The sequence below is a fragment of the Dromaius novaehollandiae genome, chromosome 3 (assembly GCF_036370855.1).
Source record: "Dromaius novaehollandiae isolate bDroNov1 chromosome 3, bDroNov1.hap1, whole genome shotgun sequence".
In the NCBI taxonomy this organism is placed as follows: Eukaryota; Metazoa; Chordata; class Aves; order Casuariiformes; family Dromaiidae; genus Dromaius; species Dromaius novaehollandiae.
Window position 1 is genome coordinate 123,895,155 of NC_088100.1, and position 20,216 is coordinate 123,915,370.

Sequence of the window (20,216 nt, forward strand, 5' to 3'; positions counted from 1 at the left end):
TTCCATATTTTATTTACATAAACTACACTGCATCACCCCTTTTAAGCTGAAGGTTTTTTTTTTTTTTTTTTTTTTTTTAAGTTGAGTAATCATTCTAAACTTAAAATTTCCACTTAAAAGGGAAGTTACATCATAATTCTTCGGCTAATTTTAGGTTCAACCACCTCAACTCTACTTCAGCAAAGATGAGAGTATTTTCCTTATGCAGTAAGTTACTCTGATCCTGAAGTATGTTTTTTAGTCCAGTGATGTTACGAGATGACTATTCTGTCTTTACAAATAAAGACCATCAAAAGGCCATTGAGTAAGTGTCCTCATGACAGCGATACCAATGCAGTAACTTGCTTAGTTACTATAACATTCAGATATTTACTGTATAAGATTTATTCAAGATATGAGGATTCCTGCAGCTGAGAAATCTAGATGGATGAGGCTATTTGACTCCTTTCATTTTCAGATCCTGTTTGCCTCACAACTGCTTGCTTTATTTTGCAACAAAGTGTTTAGTCTGCCCATGTGATCTATATAATGAACTACACAAATAGTTGTATATACACACAATATAAATAAACACAGCCCTTTGTAGAAAGCTAGCTTGTCAGAGCAAAGAAGAGTTACCAAGAAACACTGCTTCTACTCCCAGTCAGCACACACTTGTGGAAAAAGAAAATACTACTGATTAGGCCACCATGGTCTACAGAACAGGTTTAGAAAGAGATGTACCTGCTGTTCCCAGGCCTGCCATGCTTCCTAGGGGCAATTAGTTTGTAATAATATCTCCCTTCCCTGCTCATTGTCATTTTACATTCTGCATCCTGGTGGACTAAAGCAAACCAGGAATTCAGCAGTCCTGCATAGAGGGTTAAATACCCATGGCAAGGAAAGATGAGCAGCAACTCACATTCTTGATACAAAGCTGCTCTTTTTTCTATCCATTCTAAGTTGATTTAAGCATTGCCTTAAATGTTAGTAGATCAAGGAACACATTTTCCGTTAAGGAAATGAGTATTTCAAGCCTGTCAAAAGTTTACTTGAGATTGAGATTCTTTTATCAGTGCCACTATATTCATTTATTTTGTTTTCAGCTTTATCAGGACAGTTGGTTCCATAATAGCTTTCAGATTTCTCCATAATAGCTTTCAGATTTCTCCTCTATATTATTCTCCTGTAACTACCAATTCTAGTGCAGTGTCTTCTCCTGGTAGAGGCTGTAGGAAGGCTATACAATTAGTCTCCTATATCCACTTTAGCATACTAATAACCTTTCAAGTAGCACAGTCACTAGTCCCTGGAAAAACTACCCTATTTCAAAGCTTAAAAAACAATCCTCATTAAAAGAGCAATGAAATTCTTACCTCAATACCATCAAATTCAAACTTGACAACTGGTACATATGCATCCTCAACTGCCTGTGAAGAGAAAAAGTACAAGAAAGCATCTTTTTGCTACTTTTCACATTCTTCCTAGACTAAGGTAAAACAGAGTTCATGCAGTTAAACTACTCAGTATACAGATTTAGTGCTGTCAGTTATAGTTTTTGAGACAAAATTGCTTATATGCAGCAAGCAGCATCATACTAATAGTAGCTTAAAAAGCTATTTAGCCAACAGGCTTGGAGGCTGATCATGTATTTTGGTTAAGTCACTGCACAATGAGCCATCAATGTCAGTACTCATATGGTACTTAGCTAGGCAGTGAGAAAAACAAGTGAAAGATATCTGCAGCTGTCTTACTACTGGCTATCATCTAGGGGGGGGAAAAAAAAAAAAAATCAGTCCACATTTGAGTGTGCACTGGTCCCCCATATTTGTTTCCTACCATGCCTGAAATAGCTATCTCATTGGACAGTTTTCAGTTTTGTCATGTTCAGAGTAAATCACTTGTTAGATTTGTCCCACAGCCCACTGTGAGACCCCATTTTCAGGAGAGTCATCTGAACAAAGGCTCATTAGCTTTACATATGAAGTCTTTCAAAAAACTGCAAGAGGAAGACCAAGACTAGGGAAATCCCTTTTCCTTTACTGGAGTTTGGACAGAAGAAAGGCTTTATTGTGGACTTTGTCCCCAAACTTGCAGCAGGAAGCTGCAGACACTTCAACATTTCTGCTAACTATGAAGATTAGTCTGAACTGAGTCAAGTAATTACCATTTATAGGTTAGAGAGTTCAGCAACCAGAGTTTAGTGTTGCCTTTAAAAAAAGGCACTAGACAGGAATGAGCAAGTACAGCCTTCAATTTTAGTTGGAGCACACATGAACATCATGCTTTCCAACTTAATCTTCTAGGAGGAGCAAAGGGGTTAGCCATTTACAGGTGGTAACTGCCTCGCCCCAGAGGGACAAAGCCTCTTCCCTATGCTCAGTTAGACTGTCTCCCACAAATGGCATTAGGGGAAACAGTCCTATCTGAACATGCAGGGGATAAGCGGGGCAAGAATCTGGAAACAGAACCACTTCACACAAAGAGAACAAGACAAGATCAAAGCAGCTGTGGGATATTCTATTACTTCCTTTTAATTTTTTCCACTAGAATTTCTCTCCAACATCCTGAGGGGAAAAGTGACTAGGGCAAAGCAAACTGGTCTTGTTCAGAGGCTATGACTGCAGGCCTGCAGTGGGAGGCAAAGACCAACATTAGAGCAGAACTTGAGAAGCTGAGGAAATACCTAGCTGCCTATGTCCTCTGAATGGTTCATGTACTCCTTGCACTTTTCAGACTTTTAATTGTCTCAAGACACCTCAAGTCTCATTGCTGTTCTACTCAGAGACACAGACTCTTTGGAGACTAACTGACAGGAATCATCCACACAACTGACTGAAGAAACAGCAGGAGAGATGTCAAAGGCAGCTGGTTTAACTATGGTAACAACTAATGCTAAAATTGCAGTTCTGGTAGCACCTGTGGCATTACTTGCTAGATCTTTTGAAACAGCCAGCCAGCTACAAAAAAAAAGCTTTTACAGCTTAACTATTAAAGCATGTCACCATATTGCAATTAAGATCATGTTGCAGCTTGATTAGTCCTACAGACAAAAGTTTGAATATCTTTTACCTCCTGTGTAAGATACATAGCCTAGCAGTTTCCCCTCAAGCTTTCCCTAGATACCTGAGTAACATGCACCTTAAGGACTTTACCAGAAAAGTCTTTTTACTTCACTTTTCTTAAGGAGCAAAGTGATATTATCCCTATTTTATGGCTCAAAAATTGACAGGTCAGGAATTCAGTTCTGCATGCAAGATTTGCAACACCCTGAAAGTGATTTTACAAAGCAGTTAGTATTACATATTCACAGCACAGCTCCTACTGACTTCATATAAAGCTGTCAGTATGCATCACTTTGGCAAGAAGTTTCAGGCTGGAGTACCCAGAAAGGAACAATACTGGAGAGGAATTATTTAGGGGTCCTGAATAGCATCCAGAGGAACTCGATGGCAAAGGTACTGACAGAAGCCTTTCCACATCACATTCATCTGCCTGAGTTCTCAGTCTGTCCTCTCCTCTCAGTGCATGCAGTTACCTCATTTCCAGGCCTCTTCGTACATCTAGGAATAAAGCAGGGGTCCTAGGGACAACCTTGCTTTTTGCTACAGTGATGACTCATTCCCAAAACTTTTTTTTTTTTTTTGGGCGGGGGGGGGGCCAGCAGGGAGTAAGTACCACAACAAAGATTTCTATGATGTAGTCATTGGGGACAGGAACTGAAAGCTTGACTTTTAAATTTTGGTCTGTACTAGTGCAAATCCTGAACATGAATATTTTTGTTATTTGCAGAAGTTGCATACTCTATGAAGGAGAAAGCTTACTCTTAGATTTTTTATTTCTTCTTGATGCTTTAGTTTTTCAAAGAATGACTGAAAGAAATCCGATCTTTCCACATGTCTAGGAGCAACACAAAGAGCATCTATGTCAGCACCTGCAAAGAGACATTCCATTTCTTCAGTTAATGTAGCTAGCAACTTTCAAACACTGGTATTATGATCAGACAACTAAAGCTCTACCTCTGGTGTGTACTCCAAGCCTGTAAGAACCAAATGTAAATATTTTGCCACCAACATTTGCTACTACTGAAGGGGGAAGATTCTGTGGGTAAAAAAAGAAATAGTTTACTTTAGAATACAAGATACATATTGACCTATGTGCAAGCTTAACTGGCTTGAGCTTGTTTTGACACTGCTGAAGTCTTTAGGCTCTCAATAGATCACAGCTTATAACTCCTTAGGACTTCAGAGTAAGATCCCAGCAACATCCAAGTTATTTAGAAAGATCACACCAGTCTCCTTAAACAGGTCCTTATGTACGTACTGAGTTGTTAGTCCAATAGATTGTTACTGTTTTTCTAAAGCAAGTGCTTGCAACTCAAGAAACATACAAGTAATGCAGCAGTCTAGTAATTTAGAGAAGTTAAAACCTATCATTAGTCTCCTCTGCAGCAGATTTACCTAAGTTAACACAATCTAAGAGCTATACAAAAGGTAAGTCTAACAAAGTAGTTTAAGCAAACTGAGTGCTTTAAACCTCAGGGCATTACTCAAAAACCATCGCCCATTTACCATCATCCCACAATGTATTGTTTCAGTTTTGTGTGCTGTTAAAGTCAATTACTACAGCCACTTTACACATTCATTCACTGCCCTGAAGACTGCAAGATCCTGATATGAAAGATCTTTCATACCTTATTACAACGACTGTTACTACAGCTCTACTTGATACACAAGAGGAAAGTCAAAAGCTGAACTTCAGCATAAGCTCTAGTAGTATGACACTTAATAGAAAGGTTTCAGTTATTTTGATAAGAACTTATCAAATTCTTACCTTGCTCTCACCAAGTTCTGAAATCCATTCTTTGACTAAGTTATTCAGTTTACTAAGAACAACGAGTCTGTAAAGAAAAATCATATTAAATTTGTCCCAAGAAACAAGAGATTCACAAATTTTAGTCTTGTTATACCTGTGATTCAGTTCTTCTTCATCTTCAAATACCCCAAATGGCTTCATTGCCTCAACTAGCTTCTGAGTATGAATATAATCTATATCCTTAGGAGGAGCCAAGCTAATTGGAGAGGTAACTCCATAGTGCCTTTGAGGCTGGTTCTGCAGCATAGAAGTTCTGTGGGAGAAAATAAAATGCTGAAGACTTCACAAAAGCAAAAAATCTTACTGGGCATCACACTTGAGTTTACAGGTTTCCAATTAAGCTTTTGCCCGTTTCTCATTTATGTTATCAAGATGGGTAAAAGAAACCCCTGCTTATGCACAGTAAGACACTCTTGTACTAACCTGTAAGTTAGAGGTCAAGTTGCCACTACTAAGAGTCACAACGACTTTTTAAATTCTGGATACAAGAAAAGACTCAGTTACTGCTACCTTAATACCATCTACTTGCATTGTTCTAGATAATTACAACTTATCACCAGGAAATAAAAAGGCCTGCAACCCACTGAGGACAACACTGTGTACTTCAGAAGTTTTGGGTGTATTTCAGTTTAGGTTTAAGGGTATTCCCCACCCGATCAGTTTCCTGTTAATGGAAAACAAGACCATTTAACACTTCTTCCTTTCAGTTAGATGAGGTATGCTATCACAACAAGCCAGTAGAAAACTGAACAGATATGCTGTGCTTTTATTGACTCTGGAACAGCATTGTACTTGATTATACAGAAGATTGGTGTATATAGTGAAATGATACCTAAAATAAAGCTGATGCAGTGAATTAATGATGCTTAAGTATTATCTTATTTTTGGCTAAGAAAGAACGTGAATGGAAACAGCAACGCTGCAATTCAGTGTGTAAGGTAGCACAACTCCACCTGTGCTTGTAAAAGCTGGTCATATGCAGCTTAGCTTAATACTGAGTTTGAGACATTGGTATGAAGTAAGGTTGTTTTTTCCCCCCCTGCAAGGAGATGCAACTATTCATTATTCTCTTCCTCTTCTAGCCCTGCTGCCTTTGAAACAGGTATTTTTGCAATCCTTCTACACACATGGCTTTGCATAGTGAAGGCAACTGAGGAACAGCATTTGATGAATTGTCAATGAACTACAGCCCTACTTCTCGTATCACAGCCATTACATGTATCAGATTTCACAGGCTTCAAAATTTAAACTCAGCTATTCACATGTCTTGGTTATTAATGCGTGCAGATTTGCATAATGAACTTCACCTAGCCTCTGACATGACTTTCATGGCAGTTTTCCCAGGGCCAATGACTACCAAAAGGTCATCAAACCTTTCTTGGCAAGTACTTCTCCTGTTGAGAGTCGATCCCTGGTTTGGGATCACATGGCAGCAGTTACTATGATGCTGATAACTGAGTGGGTTTTAAACTCACACACCCCTTAATGAAGAAATATATGCCAGTTTTGACATGCCTTCTATTGTACTACTGAACCTCCAATATCAATACACCTCAGCTTACTCAGAGAGAGTCCATATCCAGACTCCAAAGCTAAAGTGATTAATCACATCATTATTCAAAATGGATATTTTCTTCTTTACCTATGGACAACTTCAAACATTAGCTGGGTTAGCCAAGAAATACTTAACACCATTTAAGATATGACAAGTTTTGACTGGAACAGGATTTGAAAACACTCATAAGGCACCTTCAGCAATTGATTTATAGGAGCAGGACCACCTGTTCTTTTATTTCTAAGGGCTGGCTTCGCTTCTCCACTGAAGGAAGACTGATTTCTCTCTCAAGGAGTCTCTGCTGAGAGATCAAGTTTAAAACATCTATAGCAGAGTTACTTTTTTTAGGCATTACTTACATCATAAAACTTGTACTTCAGAGTGTTTGTTCAAAGCAGGAGTGTTTTAGACCTTTTAGCATTTGAGATCTTTCCACTATATATAAGTACACCATTTGTCTTTCTTTGCCCCTATTCTTCCTAAGGGGACTATAATTAGAGATTGACCTAATAAAGAATATCATTCAGATGCATCATCACATGATGGAAAAATAAATCAGAAATTCTTAATATCAAGTTCTTTTAGTCATTAGTAGACATTTTTCAGTCTCTTGCATGCATCACTAAAGAGTGGGATCTCATGATTTAAGAGCTGAGGTGAAAAGGCACTTGGAAAGTTTTACTGAAGGAGTGACTGATATCCAGTGGAATTTGTTCCTCCGTTGAAAGTTAAAAAAAAAAAATCTTACTTTTCTGTTTCAAGTTTACCAGGCTGCCAGGCATACACAAAGAAGAACGTTTCAGAGAAAAAAAGCAGTATAGCATGTTATCTATTCCTCCTTAAGCTTTCTGTTTAAATGAGGAATCTATTTAGCTTAGTATTTCCCATTTAATTGATTCAATTTCTCCACCACAGCAAACAGGTCCAAGACCTGCCAGTTCTAACAGATCCTAGTGTCATACAACAAGCCATAATTTAAATAAGTTTGTTTCAGGTTTTGCCATTTATCTGTGGTTTTACTGAGCAGCAAACTATCTTCTCCTGCATATTCTGGGAGAGAACAGGTAAATTTACATTATTTAGTTTTCAGTCATCACTGTGTGTTTACTGTGAACACATTCCTCTAATTGATGAGGTCAGCCTGTCCTCAGCTGCAGATGTGGTTAACTAACATCCAATTTTCTTCCACCCTCACCACATGAGGGCAGAAATGACTGGAAATTACCTCCTGAACCACCGCAATCGACAGCACAGGACAACACAGAGCAATCACAGTGACTTCAACAGACTTCACTGCAGTAACACCTGCTATCCACCCAGACCAAACAGCTCCAGCTACAAGCTGCAACTCTCATTCCCAGGAAGTTACAGAGACTCATACAAAAAACCCATGGGCACCTGCTGGCATCTTGCTATAGACACCAACATTCAGAGGAAGTTACTTACTCACATTTAAGCTTCTACTACCTCTTGTACAGCACAAAACTATTTGAAAGCCATCAGCAAACAGCTTGACAACCAGCCAAGCTGTTAAGTTGCAGAGATGCAAACCAACAGCATTAGATGGAGTCACCCTAAAATTACAGGCACCAGATAACTCAGGCTAGCAAACAGCTTCACCTCTGCTTTCATTACCCCCTAAGCCTTTAGCTCGTGCCCACAAGACCTGCCATCACGGGCCTCACAGCAGCAGGACAAGTCCTTTTAAAAAGGATAAGGAAGAAAAAAAAAAACGTTAGCCGAGGCAGCCCCCGCGGGCAGGCCGCGGCCTCCCGCCGTGCTGCCCCAGCAGCGCGGGCGGGCGGGGAAGGCGGCCCCAGGGGAGACGCGAGGCGGGAAGGATGGGGGGGAGGGGCGCTCCCCCAACGGCCGCCCACGCGCCTCCTCACCCGCACGTCTCCTTCATGGCGCACGCGACGCCGCCCCGCTCCACGCGCGCGCTGCGCTGCACAACACCGCACCACACAACGCAGCCCAACCCACGGCCGCTGCCCACCGCCCGCGCCCCTTGTACCCCGCTCGCGGCCACCGCCTCCTTCCCGACAGCCACCGCGGGGCTCGGCCAATGGAGCGTGGGAGCGCTCCCGGCGGGGCGGGGCCTCGGAGAGAGGCCCCGCTCCCGCGCCGCGCCGCGCCGCGCCGCCCGCTGCCCCCTGGCGGCCGTTGGCGCGCGGCTGTTGGCGGGCGGCGCTCGCGCCCGGCCTCCCCTCACAGGTGCCGGTGCCGGTGCCGCCCCGCCGGCCGTTAGCGGCGGGCTGGCTCGGTCACGACACGGGCGGAGATGCGGGCGCTGCCGCGGTCGCCCCGTGGCACGACGTGGAAGAGGTGGCCCGGGGGGGGGCGGGCGCCGCGCTCCGGCGGCCCCCGCCCGAGCCGCAGGTGTCGGGGGAGCAGCGCCCCGAGGAGCGCCGCTGCGGGCAGGCTGAGGCCGCCGGGCGCCAGCCGCAGCCAGAGCGTTTGTAGCGCTTGCCGGAGCTGGCAGCCCCTTCCGCGCTCCCAGGCGGGCCCGCAGCCCCCCGTCCCGCCTCAGAGCTCCGCGTGGTTCTCCCTGGGCAGGTGCTGCCGCGCAGCCGTCGCCGCTGTCCGTCACAGATGTCTCTCCCTCAAACCCTTCTGCTGTCAAACTGATACAGAGAATGGCCAGAAACTTCCTCCCTGGGACCTTGCTCTGTACACCCCTCCTCTGTCTCTGGAGGTCAGTTTTACTGAGTGGTGCTTTGTCTGACGTTTTAGCTTAATACAGGAGAGCAGCGAGGGGCAGTTGCACAGATAGTTGCTGAGAACTCGTATCTTAAAATCCGGTCGGCATATGTGTTCATTTGATCCATGGGAGGATTTAACGCACGTTGTTAATGACAGTCAGCAGATAGTTTTAATTACTCATGTTAACTCATTGCCATTTATCATTTTGGGCCAACACTGCCTATTGCAAACAGTATTAATGTGACCAAAATACCCTGCAGAGTATTCTCCTATACTGTGACATGTAGATGGCAATTCCCCACTCCCCTGTTCGAGCCTGCAAAAATTTACAGATAAAACCTTCATAGTGGTTTTGAAAAGTTAAGCAAATGTTTGGAGAAAATTGCTTTGCAACTGCTTTGATGAACCTTGCCATATCAGAGCCGTTCTCTGAGACAAGCATAAGCATTATTTTTGCACTTTTCTGGGTTGCCAGTAGTGCCTTTAAGTAAAATACATTTAATCTCACAAGATGCTCTCAAGAAATCCAAACTTATCTTTTGTCCTGAGGTTTCAAAAACTAGTGAAACAGATACTTAGTTTTCAGACATGAAGGCACTTTTAGCAGGATAGCCTTACATACCCTTCTCAGACGACTTTATGCTATAAGGAATTAAACTATTTGAGTATTTGCATGGCAGTACTTGTGCTAACATTTCAAAGTCTTTGAAAACTAGATGCTTCTGCAATGAGTTGTACTAGCAAAGCCAAAAAAACATTTCCAAACAAATTTCTTAGGAGGTTTTTATTCTCTAGTCACATCCTATCATTCTCCTCTTGTTCTATGATCAGGAAAACTATTGCTTGTATACTTCCTTCTGTTCTTTTCTCTCAAGTTAGTATCATCTGTTTTCTGCAAGGAAAACAGCTACCTTCATTTTTTCTGAATTTAGATGGCTGATTATTCCATGTTCTTTTTATCTGCTTCTACTGTGTGCTTTACTATTGCTATAGTAGCCACATTTGCCTACAGATGTGAGTGATGCAAGGTTTTTAAAGGAGCCGTGATACCTTTTATTAAAACACCTGCAACAGTTGGGAAAAGATTAACAAGTCTTCAAGCACACCAGTTTTTGTTCAGGTATAATAGAGAAGCAGCAATTCTAATGTTAAATACAAATAGGGGAGTAATCAAGCCTAACTTGATTGCTTAAATCAGATGTATCATTAAACAGAAAAGATATGTGGTGTCTGGGAAACACAGAAGGGTGTTTGTTCCTGTAGGGGCTGGGGGCAGACTAAAGAAATAACTTACGTCTTGTAGAAAATAAACAATTATGAGGTAGTATGAAAGCAATAGTTCAGTAGTAACTCTGTTTTTTAGTGTCTGATAGAAATATGAATTCTGATTTCTAACTTTATCTCTTAAAGGTGCTTGAAAATCTTCCTTGGAGGGTAGAACTGGGGAGAAGGATATGGACTGGCTGTTCTGTGAGTAATATTTTTTTCATAGAAAATGGAATCCTTTATCAGTTATTTACATAAATCTCTGATATGTACCTGTTGAATTATATCAGTGCAGTTTCCACAACATCATCTGAAGTACTGGCTAAAGCACATCGCTTTAGAATGCGTAGAATTTGGGGATGGCTTGTTTCAAGGTAGTGTTTTCTTCCTCTGTGTCTCTTATAACAACTTAATGTTTTTGTGTAGGGTCTGAGCTATAGAATGCTAATAATCATTGGTCAGGGATTTCCTTTTTTTTTTCTTCTTTTTAATATGGGTATGTGAGTTATTCAGTTATTTCAGGGAAATACTTTTCAATAAGCTAATATAGGATATTTTTTCTAAAATTGTTGGTATGTTCTAAAGGAGAAAATGTTCCTCTCAGTGCGAATGAGGTTATGTCTGAGTGCTTCCAGTATATTACAGGTTGTTACTGTTTTTATGGAGATGTACATTATAAATATATAGGTTTGTGCTTTTAGTATATTATAGTCTGTGAGCTAGTATTTTGTATCTTATCTGTTAAGTTAGTGGTGGTGTGGTGCTTTTTAGAAAAAGCTTGTGGGAACCATGTGTTTGTTAGACTTCTAAAATTCAATAGTCCAAATATTTATTCCAAGTAGAAAGAAGCTTTTATATATTCAGTATAGGTTTTGCTGTTGTTTAGGTTTGCTGCTGTTACAAGTTTTGCAATTCCTTTTCCCCTCATGTATTCAGCTGCTGCCCACATATTCCATACTGGCTTGTATGTTTCTGTCCGTCTTTGATAGAAGGTAGCAATCTTGTCCCCTCTTCCCCAGCAAAGAGTTCTTGTGTATTCAAAGTATACTAACTAGCTTTGTGCTCAGTGCATGACTCTTGTAAGTAGTTCAGGCTTATCTTTTAAATTTAAGTCCTTGCTCTGTTAACTTTCAGCTAGATCAGGCAGCTGACCTGACTTATCTGGTAGTCATGCGATCAGAAGCACTGACAGAAGGGAAGGAGAAGGAATGTGTTGTAAGGAGAGGGGAGGATGGAGTGGTTTCTTTCAATATGACTGTCGTTACACAAATAAGATCCTTCTCACTTATTTAAACTACATCTTTACAGAGTATTTCCATGGCGGTTTAAACTGGTCTAACCTGGGTTTAAACTGATTTTTCTTCTCTGCCACCAAGAAGGCTGTGCCAAGCTGGGGTTGGGCCAGATCAGTTTCCAAATTGCCTCTGCACCTGCAGGCTCCTGAACTACTGTTGGTGCAAGGACAGAAGGACCACAACATGGCTGCAGGAGTGGAGGGGTGGGATGATAGCAGTCTGGGTTTAGATTGGTTTATGGTGCACCCTTAGAGGATGGTGTGCCCAAAAACTTGCATCTTTTTCCAGCATGTGAGTTGATCTCATGAAAGTTATCATCTCTCGCTACAAACTCTGCTTCTTTTATCCTCATTTTTCAATCCCCTTTGTTAAGAAGTGTGTGCACTCAGGTGTGTGTCTTGTATCTGTGTGCAAGCATATATGTAGATGTCCAGATGAACACAACTTCTTGTGAAGTACTTAAAGTATGTCACTAACACAGGAACATTTACTCTCCCCCAAACAAGACCTCAAACCTAATAGCCTTAGAGGATCGACTCTTATCTACAGATGTATGAACCTTAATATTACCACATTTGAAGTATTTTGTGATGCATGAGTCACAGGTTGAACTTTTTGTATCTTATGGTATATGAAGGATTATGTACTCACATCTGCTCTTTAACACATATACTATCTATCAGCTGACCTACTGGTGCTATTGCTTGCATATATTTGTGTTTGGAGATAGTTCTTTTACTAAATGGGATGTCAGAGGGGTTGATATTTATGAGGGAGTGTGCAGCTGGAGTTCTGTGACAGTGATAAAAATACACAGTGTGCTGCTGCGTGAATGAAAAGGGTGTGGTGATTTACTCTGTCATTTCCTTAGTTTTGTATCTTTTTATCAGATATATTACATTCATTGCAACCCATACAAAAAAGACTATGTCCAGGAAGCTTTTTAATCTGTATGCCATATCATATTTTACTTGATAAAGTGCTTCATGGCTCTTCTTGCATTTGAATGTTTTAATATTTTAATGACTAAATGACAGTGCAAATTTAAACAGATTTTTTTGAAGGCCATTTTGGAGGAACTTCAGGTATGTGCAGGAAATGTTATGTACCAACTATTGCACCTGAACCTTTCTGTGTCAACTTAAAAATCTGACTGAAAACTGAAATAGCTACAGAGAAAATATTATTTGTATAATATTAAAATATTATCCATAGAACAGAATAATGTATCAGACAAAGATTGTATTCAAACTTTGGATTTTTCTTACAAATGAGGATCTTATCTGTGTAATGTACCATATTTCACTTGGGAAAGATTTTTATCAGTAATAATTTGTATAAATACATTTATGGCCTGATAAATATCAGCTAAAATAACATGAAATTCAATTCTGGAAAGCTGCATTGTTGTAATAAATGTTTTCCAGATTTACCAATCTATTACACTACGTGGAAAGCTATATGGTAAAAGATAACAGCAAATAATAGAAGGTAGGTTGCTAAAGACAGATTTTATATAGACTGATTTAAACAACAGTGGTTGATGATGAAATTTACAAAGAAAAAAATTAAATCTATTTTCTTAAAAGACACAATTCCGAAATATTGATATTGGTAGCCTTACAAGCTTTAAGAGGAAAACCCTGAAATGTAAATATTTAAAATATTCATATTTAAAAGTCAGTCCTAACTCTGCTGCTGCTGAAAGACTCTGCTTGCGTCCGAGGGCATGGTTCTGGGACTGTGTTATTAGGCTGTTGCATGTCTTTCTAGGCTGGTTTGCTCCAAATGGCTATTAGCAATTAGTTCCTGATATTGACAGTTTTAGTGGATTCCTAGCTTGTTTGCAATCACTTGATAAGACTCCAACTTGCCATGTTACATTGAGCCAGCAACACAGTACCTTTGATCTGCTTTCCCAGGTAAGTCTAATGCCTCTGCCTCTTGACATGAAATTGGTTACAGTTCTTCACCTGCTCAACAAAAACAGAAGACTAAACTTGCATTAGATTACAGGGTACAATGTCACCAGTATATGGACAGGTCACTCCCTTGTTTCACTCCAAATTGAAGCTAAGATTAATTATGGCGTTACCAGCTTCTAAAACAGGTTATTTAATAGGAACTAACTGTGAGCTCACTGAAGCAGCGCTAATCTTGCTGCTCTCAATGAGCTGGCTGTCTTTGATCAGCTCATTCTCTCTCAGCAGGCCAAAAAATAGCCACAGGATATGAGTGCTTAGCTTACAATCATGTTAATTTTGCTTTAGGTTTGTCTTTAGCTGTTGGAGATTAATGAATAAAAATGGTGTTTAAATTTACAACCAGTTCTCTTCTAATTGCTTAGCAGTATTATTTCTCGCTGTTTTCTACTTCGATTACTTGAGCCAGTCATCTAAAAGGCTGTGTGATTCTGCCATGCGATAGTAGGGTACAGCCAAAATGTCTTGGAACCAGCAAGATGCGAAGAAAGAGAGCTGAGGAACTTCCTTGCTTTTCCAACTCTTTTTCTCTGCCGTCTCCTGCAGCCATGCCCAAATCCAAAGCCAGTGTTTGCCCTTCTGCTTCGCTCCCTCTTGCCCATGCAACAATCTGCTCTGACCTTACAAGAGAAGCCTCCTCTGATTCCACCAGTGTGCATCAGACATTCTGAAAGCTAAATATAAACTTGTATCAGTCCCTCCCACCAAAAGCCAGACTCCTTATCTTTAGGTGTAGAAGAGTGGAAATAAACTTCTCTAGTCATCTCTACAAGTAATGATTCCCATTCTACATGAACAGAGTCCTCTGACACACAGGACACTTTGGTTGCTTTTGTATTGTTTTGCAATCATGAATTGCAAAGGTAGGTGACAATCAAAAAGATACATGAACAACCCTTTTTACAACTTACATTCAAGAAAGAGTGGTTCAAGGCTCTGAATCAGAAGCCTGTTTCAAAGGACAAATGCCTGGCTCCTCTATTTACGGAAACTATTGTACTGTATGGAAAAACTTGTGTTTTATGACCTGGAATGCACTGTACTGTTAGTCAAAGAAGGCTCTTAATTCAATTTCCTCACCCAAGGAGCTGACCAGCTTGTCACTGCCCTGAACAGAGTTAGCAACCATACACACCTTTAAAGCTGACAGTAATAGGGCACAAGTGATTAGTGCTACCTCTTAGCTCTCTGTATCCTCTAGCTGAAAGTTATATATAGCCCTGTAAAGGGGAGGGGAAAGAAAACCCAGAACTTGATGGCCAAAAAAAAAAATAGGGAGCAGAGATTCATTTCTTCCCTAACCCACTCAAATACAGAACATGAAAATTTAAATAAAAAAAAAAAAAAAAAAAAAAAGGAGGAATGTCAGCTCAGTGTATTTTAACCAGAGATTTTCAGAGACAGACTTTTAAAGTAGCTCAGCTCCTACCAACACACCTAAGTGAATTAGCAAGATTTTATTTTCAAGCGTCAGATCTGAGTGGGTGTTGTGCATCTCTTAAGCTGACAGATTTGGAAATCAACACAAATCTAGGTGTCTTATGTTGGCTTAGCTCTTGTGATCATCTGGCTGCCAGCAAACAAGCCAAGCAACCCTTTGGTAGGAGCCCCTAGGTTCCCGGAACATCTCCAAGTATATAATCAATGGGGGGGGGGGGGGGGGTGTCAAGGCAAAGATCAGGTGTGATCAGAAATGTAAGAGGAGGAACAGAGAAAGTCAGTCACAGTCAGTGACGCAAAAGACTGCGAGTTGTCAGGTTTCTCAGATGCCACCCAGGGCGCTTCTGCTAGGCGGTGGCTTGGCTTTTGGCAAACCGTCATCGCAAATTCCTTTAATAGAAAGATTTAGAGTGGCCTTAACCTGGTAGTGCCAGTGTGCTGCATATAACACCAGTCTGAATTTAAGTGAATAATTTTTTTAAAGGGCTTTTAATTTGACCTTTTAAAGCCCCCGCCTTTTTATTTATTGACATAGTGCCAGTTCTCCACTTCCCCCCAGTTCCACAGCCCTGAAAGAGTAATGCGCTTGTTCTGTACTCGCTCCATTAAGTCGCCTCCTAATCGGCTGCGTAACCTCGGATCCTGCATTAGCAATATTATTTATTTTATTCTTTTAAACAGAGAGGTTTTGAATTCATGCCCACAAAGCACCACTAAAAACTTTGGGATACTTTCCTCCGAGGCACAGCAGAACATGGGCGTAAAAGACCAAAGGACAAATCCCTGCCGCGATGCCTGCCAGATAACTGCTTCGAGGTTTGATTTTAGGTGTGGATCCCCTAGACCCAACATTAACTAGCAAAAAGTGACACTTTCATTTTAATATTACTGACCAATAAAGACTATTACATAAAGCCGGACAAGGAAGCGGGTGGAAGCCTGGGGTTCGTTCTGACGGTACGGCCACATTTCCCGCTCCCCTCCCCAGCCTTCCCAGGGAAGGCGGCAAGGGACCAGGCCAGAAAGACAGGCTGCCCACGTGTGCACCACGGTAGCTCGCGGCTGGGGCTTTGGCTCTTCTGCTCTGGCTTGCTGCGCTTGATCTATACTTTAGAAAAAAAAAAATAAAATCTGAAAAAATCAAAACATGTTAGATTTTTAGTTGAAATTTTAAAAAAACTTTAGAAACGTAAAATATAAAAATTAAAAGTTTTAAAAAGTTTTAGAAAAAGTTAACTTTTTAATTGAAAAATTTTAAAAGCACTTTAGAAAAAAAAATTAAAAATGCTTTAAATAATATTGAAAAAATAAAGACATTTTAGAAAAAATAAAAAATTTGGAAAAATAAAGATTTTTTAAAACTTTTAGAAAAAATGAGGGAAAAAGAATATGTAAAATTTTAAAATGCTTTAGAAAAATATTTAAATATTAAAAAATAAAGTATTTCAGAAAAAAGGAAAAAATAAAATGCAGATTTTTTTTAAAGAACAATTTAAAAAAATGCTTTGATGAAGTGGAGCGCCCTTCCACCCTTGTTTCCGCTAGGATTTGTTGACAAGGGAGTGTGCTGGGAAACCTGAGCGGGGGAACTCAGGGCTCCCCACAGTCCTTTCTTAAATCTACGAGCAAGTGGCTTGAGCTGAACAAGTCATCCCTCAGTGCAAGCAGTATGAATCTGTGTGGGTGAGTACAGGGAAAGCACAGCAGAGGCTGCAACTTTGCTGATGACACTATGTGACACAGGTAGTCACTCTGGTAATTGAAGACTGACTTCCTGCAGATTTAAAAGTGCCAACTGCAACAGGATTTGTTTCTCAGAAGCTCCCTCAGACTACCCCTGCCTCATTCATCTCCCATGCTTTCAGGATAACTACAGCCTTACCTTCTTATGTGGTCTCAATTTGTCGATATGAGTGCTGATTTGTTGTAGGTGTTGCAAAGTATGCAGTCAAGAAAGAAGGAATAAAGGGAGAAATTTATAGCTAAGGTAGCCAAATGCCAACACAGAGGATTTTGCCTCTGCCAGAGTTCTTACGTGATGCAGGGCAAGTTGTTTTAAGGCAGTGTTCATGGGCGTAATACTGATTTGGAGGGGTGGATATTGGAATCGTATTTCCATGTTTCATTTTCTAATTTGCAGAGATGCTGAGCCCAAACTCATCTGTAGTCACGGGGGAGTCACTCTGAACATTGGACTGTAGGGTGCTATGCAGCCTGAAAACCAGGTTCAAAGTATCTAATCACAGATTAGATACTAGTATTTTTTTGGTGTTGGTCTCTCTATTTGGACCTACAGTAGTTCAACTGGGAACATATTTCATCATCTCATGTGTCTTGTGAAAATAAATTAAGAAGTGCTTATGAAGCATTTACTCTATAATAGACAGAAGACTCTGCAGTGATTAAAGTTAACTCTATTTCACTACAGCCCTTGTTAGAAGAAGTACTTGGAACACATCAAACAAGGCGAGGAGTGCATCCAATGTGCAACTCCCATTCACAGTTAACTCGCCCTTCTCTCACACAGAATTCCTCATTCACTTAAATGAATTACTTCTGATTTTCATTTTCCTTAGTATTTACCAACACTCCAAACTGCTCAGCTGCTATATTAACTGAGGTTATCTGCAACTTGGTGTCCCTGTATTCTTTTGAGGCATCTAACCATTCTGCAGGGGACCCAAATCTCTCTCCTCCCCGCCCCCCAACTGAAGTCAATGAGAGCTTTGCAATGGAGTTAACATTCAGTAAAGGGGAGAGCCTAAACTTAGTTAACTGCTGGGAAATTTTAAATTCAATCTGATTGCTCTCCTATGTTGCAAGAGAGAGAAACCAGAACTTCTACTCGTTTAGATAAACTGTTTTTACATAGCACAGAGCTGATACGTGTTTGTCACATAAAGATTAGCAGCAAAGAAAAAAAACGTAGCAACAGTATGTTGAAGATGTTCGTTTATGTAGAAGTGCTGACAGGACCTTTGCTTGACAACTTACCTCAAGCTAAGGATCTGCTTGACAAGGTCTATATACACTGGCATTTGGATAATCAGCTGGCGTATGCAATCACAGGACCCAATACCCCAAATGTCATAGGACTGCATAGTCCTAAAGCATGAGAAACTTTCGAGTAGCTCATCTCTTTTGTAGATACCATGCAGGCTTTTTTTTCCCCCCAGTTTCTTGGGGTGTCACTGTAAGAGGAAGATTAACATGATGAGTGTGACTGCCCAAACATCTGAAGCGTATGGATTTATTATAGGCAACCTGGGTGCCTCGTAAAGATTTGATTTGAACACTGATGCCCTTCAAAGGTATTATGCACGTAAAATTCTTTGCCGCTGCCATTTACCTTCAAGATGTTTCCTTGGGGGAAGAAAGTTGAGTTAGCAATGCACTTGTTTTAGAGAAATAATCTTAAAGATTGCTAGCAAAGAGCACTGTTCTTGTAAAAACCTGAGGAAGAAAAAATCTCATGTGGTAGGTCTTAGTTTAGAAAGTCTCTTGGCTCAGGAATAATTGCCTGGAAGATGTTGGCCAAACATAAGAGACTTTGCCTCCTTTGCTTCACCCCCATTTTTTTACCTGTAAAATGAAGATAGTTATATTTATTTCGTGGGAGTTCTGAGAGGTATAATTTATTAATATTTAAAAAGTGCTTTCCCTTATTCAAGTGGAAGTGCTTTCCCTTATTCGAGTGGAAGTTGCTATAGATGAACATGCTGTATCTTTGTCTACAACTAGCTATACATAGTGAGCAGAAATGTTTATTATTTTTCTCCTGACAGAGGAAGAGAACAAATCTGTTTAATCTTCATATTGTTCTTTAGTTTCTCTTATTTTGGAGTGGGGGGGACCCGAGTCCTTGGACAGCTGATGCTGTGTAGCTCTGGTATTTGTTCTAGTTCCATTATAGTTCGAACGTGGCCATGAGATTGGTTTTGGGCATTAAAGTCTCATATTACTACCCCTGATGCAGTATTTCCTATCATGTCTAGGACTCGTCTTTGTCATGAATTCATTAGTTTCATGCAGAGATCGTATATAATTCTGATTGCTTCTTGCTGGGAAACTTTAAAGAGAGGAATGGATACCGGTAATTACTGAAACACCTCAATTCTGTGTGAAAATTAGGAGAAATTTTCATATCCATTAACCTTGTAGTAAGACCTAGTTGAATTTTTTTTCCTCACCTTTTTACATGATAGCATTCTGTTTAACTTCATGCACAAACTTAGCATCTGTCCTGTTTCAAAAAATAAGTCAATTTGATATTCAGTTGTCTCTGCAGAATTCAAGCCCATCGTAGGGAGCTCTCAGCTGGCCAGCTTCATTTAGCTGTTTTCTTGTGCCTGAAGAGACAGAGCACCTCCTTAGCTGGAGAAAACTGGCAAAGCTCTAGGGAAGTCATGTAGCTATACTTGTTTTTATCCAGCTCTTGATTTGGCCCATTGTTTGAAGGAAAACAAATAATAATAGTAGAAAACAAATACTGAGTAATTCTGCATTAACATAAAACATGAGTAAATCATATTGACCCTTTTAATAATTGCTCCTGTGACAGCCATGTGGATAGGGCAGTGCGTCCGAATGTTTATAATCTTGCAGTGATCTTTGTCTGGGTGGAGATGTGTTCATGAGTCAGTGGGTCTCCACAAGGAGTTTTCCAAGGAAAATACTATTTGTTCTGTTGTTGTTGTTTGTTTTTTCACAGTATGTATTTTCCTGCAGTGTATGTGTTTCAACATTCCTTATACTGAAGTAGAAGGGGACAGAATAAAAGGTAGAGACGAATTGTACAAACTCCTGATGTTCTCTGTATGCTTGCTTCCGTTCTGGGCTTTCCATCTCATATTTGTATATTTGTGGTGTCTTTCCCATGTAATTATAAGGGGCAACTCACAGGGATCACATGGGCCGTATTAGAGTATGATGGAGGGGATGCGAGCTTTAAAAAACACAGTGTGACATAAGTGCTGTTCTGGCTTTTCCACTGTATTTATACCTTCACGTTTAGGGGAGAAAGTGTACTTAAAGTTCACAAAAGCTTACTGCTATTTTCTTCTAAAATAAAGAATATAATTCAGAGTAGCTGGAGAGCAGCTAGACAGGAGGTGACTACTG

The 20,216-nt window shown here is 40.4% G+C and overlaps 1 protein-coding gene across 8 annotated transcripts in view; it reads right to left on the reverse strand.

The window, feature by feature from the left end:
- Positions 1-8,470, reverse strand: part of PAPOLG (poly(A) polymerase gamma) — a 40,760-nt gene extending 32,290 nt beyond the window's left edge. For 4 of the 8 annotated variants that reach the window (XM_026094634.2, XM_026094637.2, XM_026094633.2 and 1 more), the window contains exons 1-5: positions 8,299-8,470; positions 4,813-5,107; positions 3,999-4,080; positions 3,804-3,913; positions 1,356-1,409 (exon numbers count right to left, since the gene is read on the reverse strand). In XM_026094634.2, the coding sequence (XP_025950419.1) occupies positions 1,356-1,409; positions 3,804-3,913; positions 3,999-4,080; positions 4,813-5,107; positions 8,299-8,315 (558 nt within the window). In that variant the 5' untranslated portion in view covers positions 8,316-8,470. The remainder of the gene's footprint in view (positions 1-1,355; positions 1,410-3,803; positions 3,914-3,998; positions 4,081-4,812; positions 5,108-8,298) is intronic. The other 4 variants (XM_026094639.2, XM_026094638.2, XM_026094636.2 and 1 more) reach the window with 3 other exon arrangements.
- Positions 8,471-20,216: the final 11,746 nt, after the last annotated feature.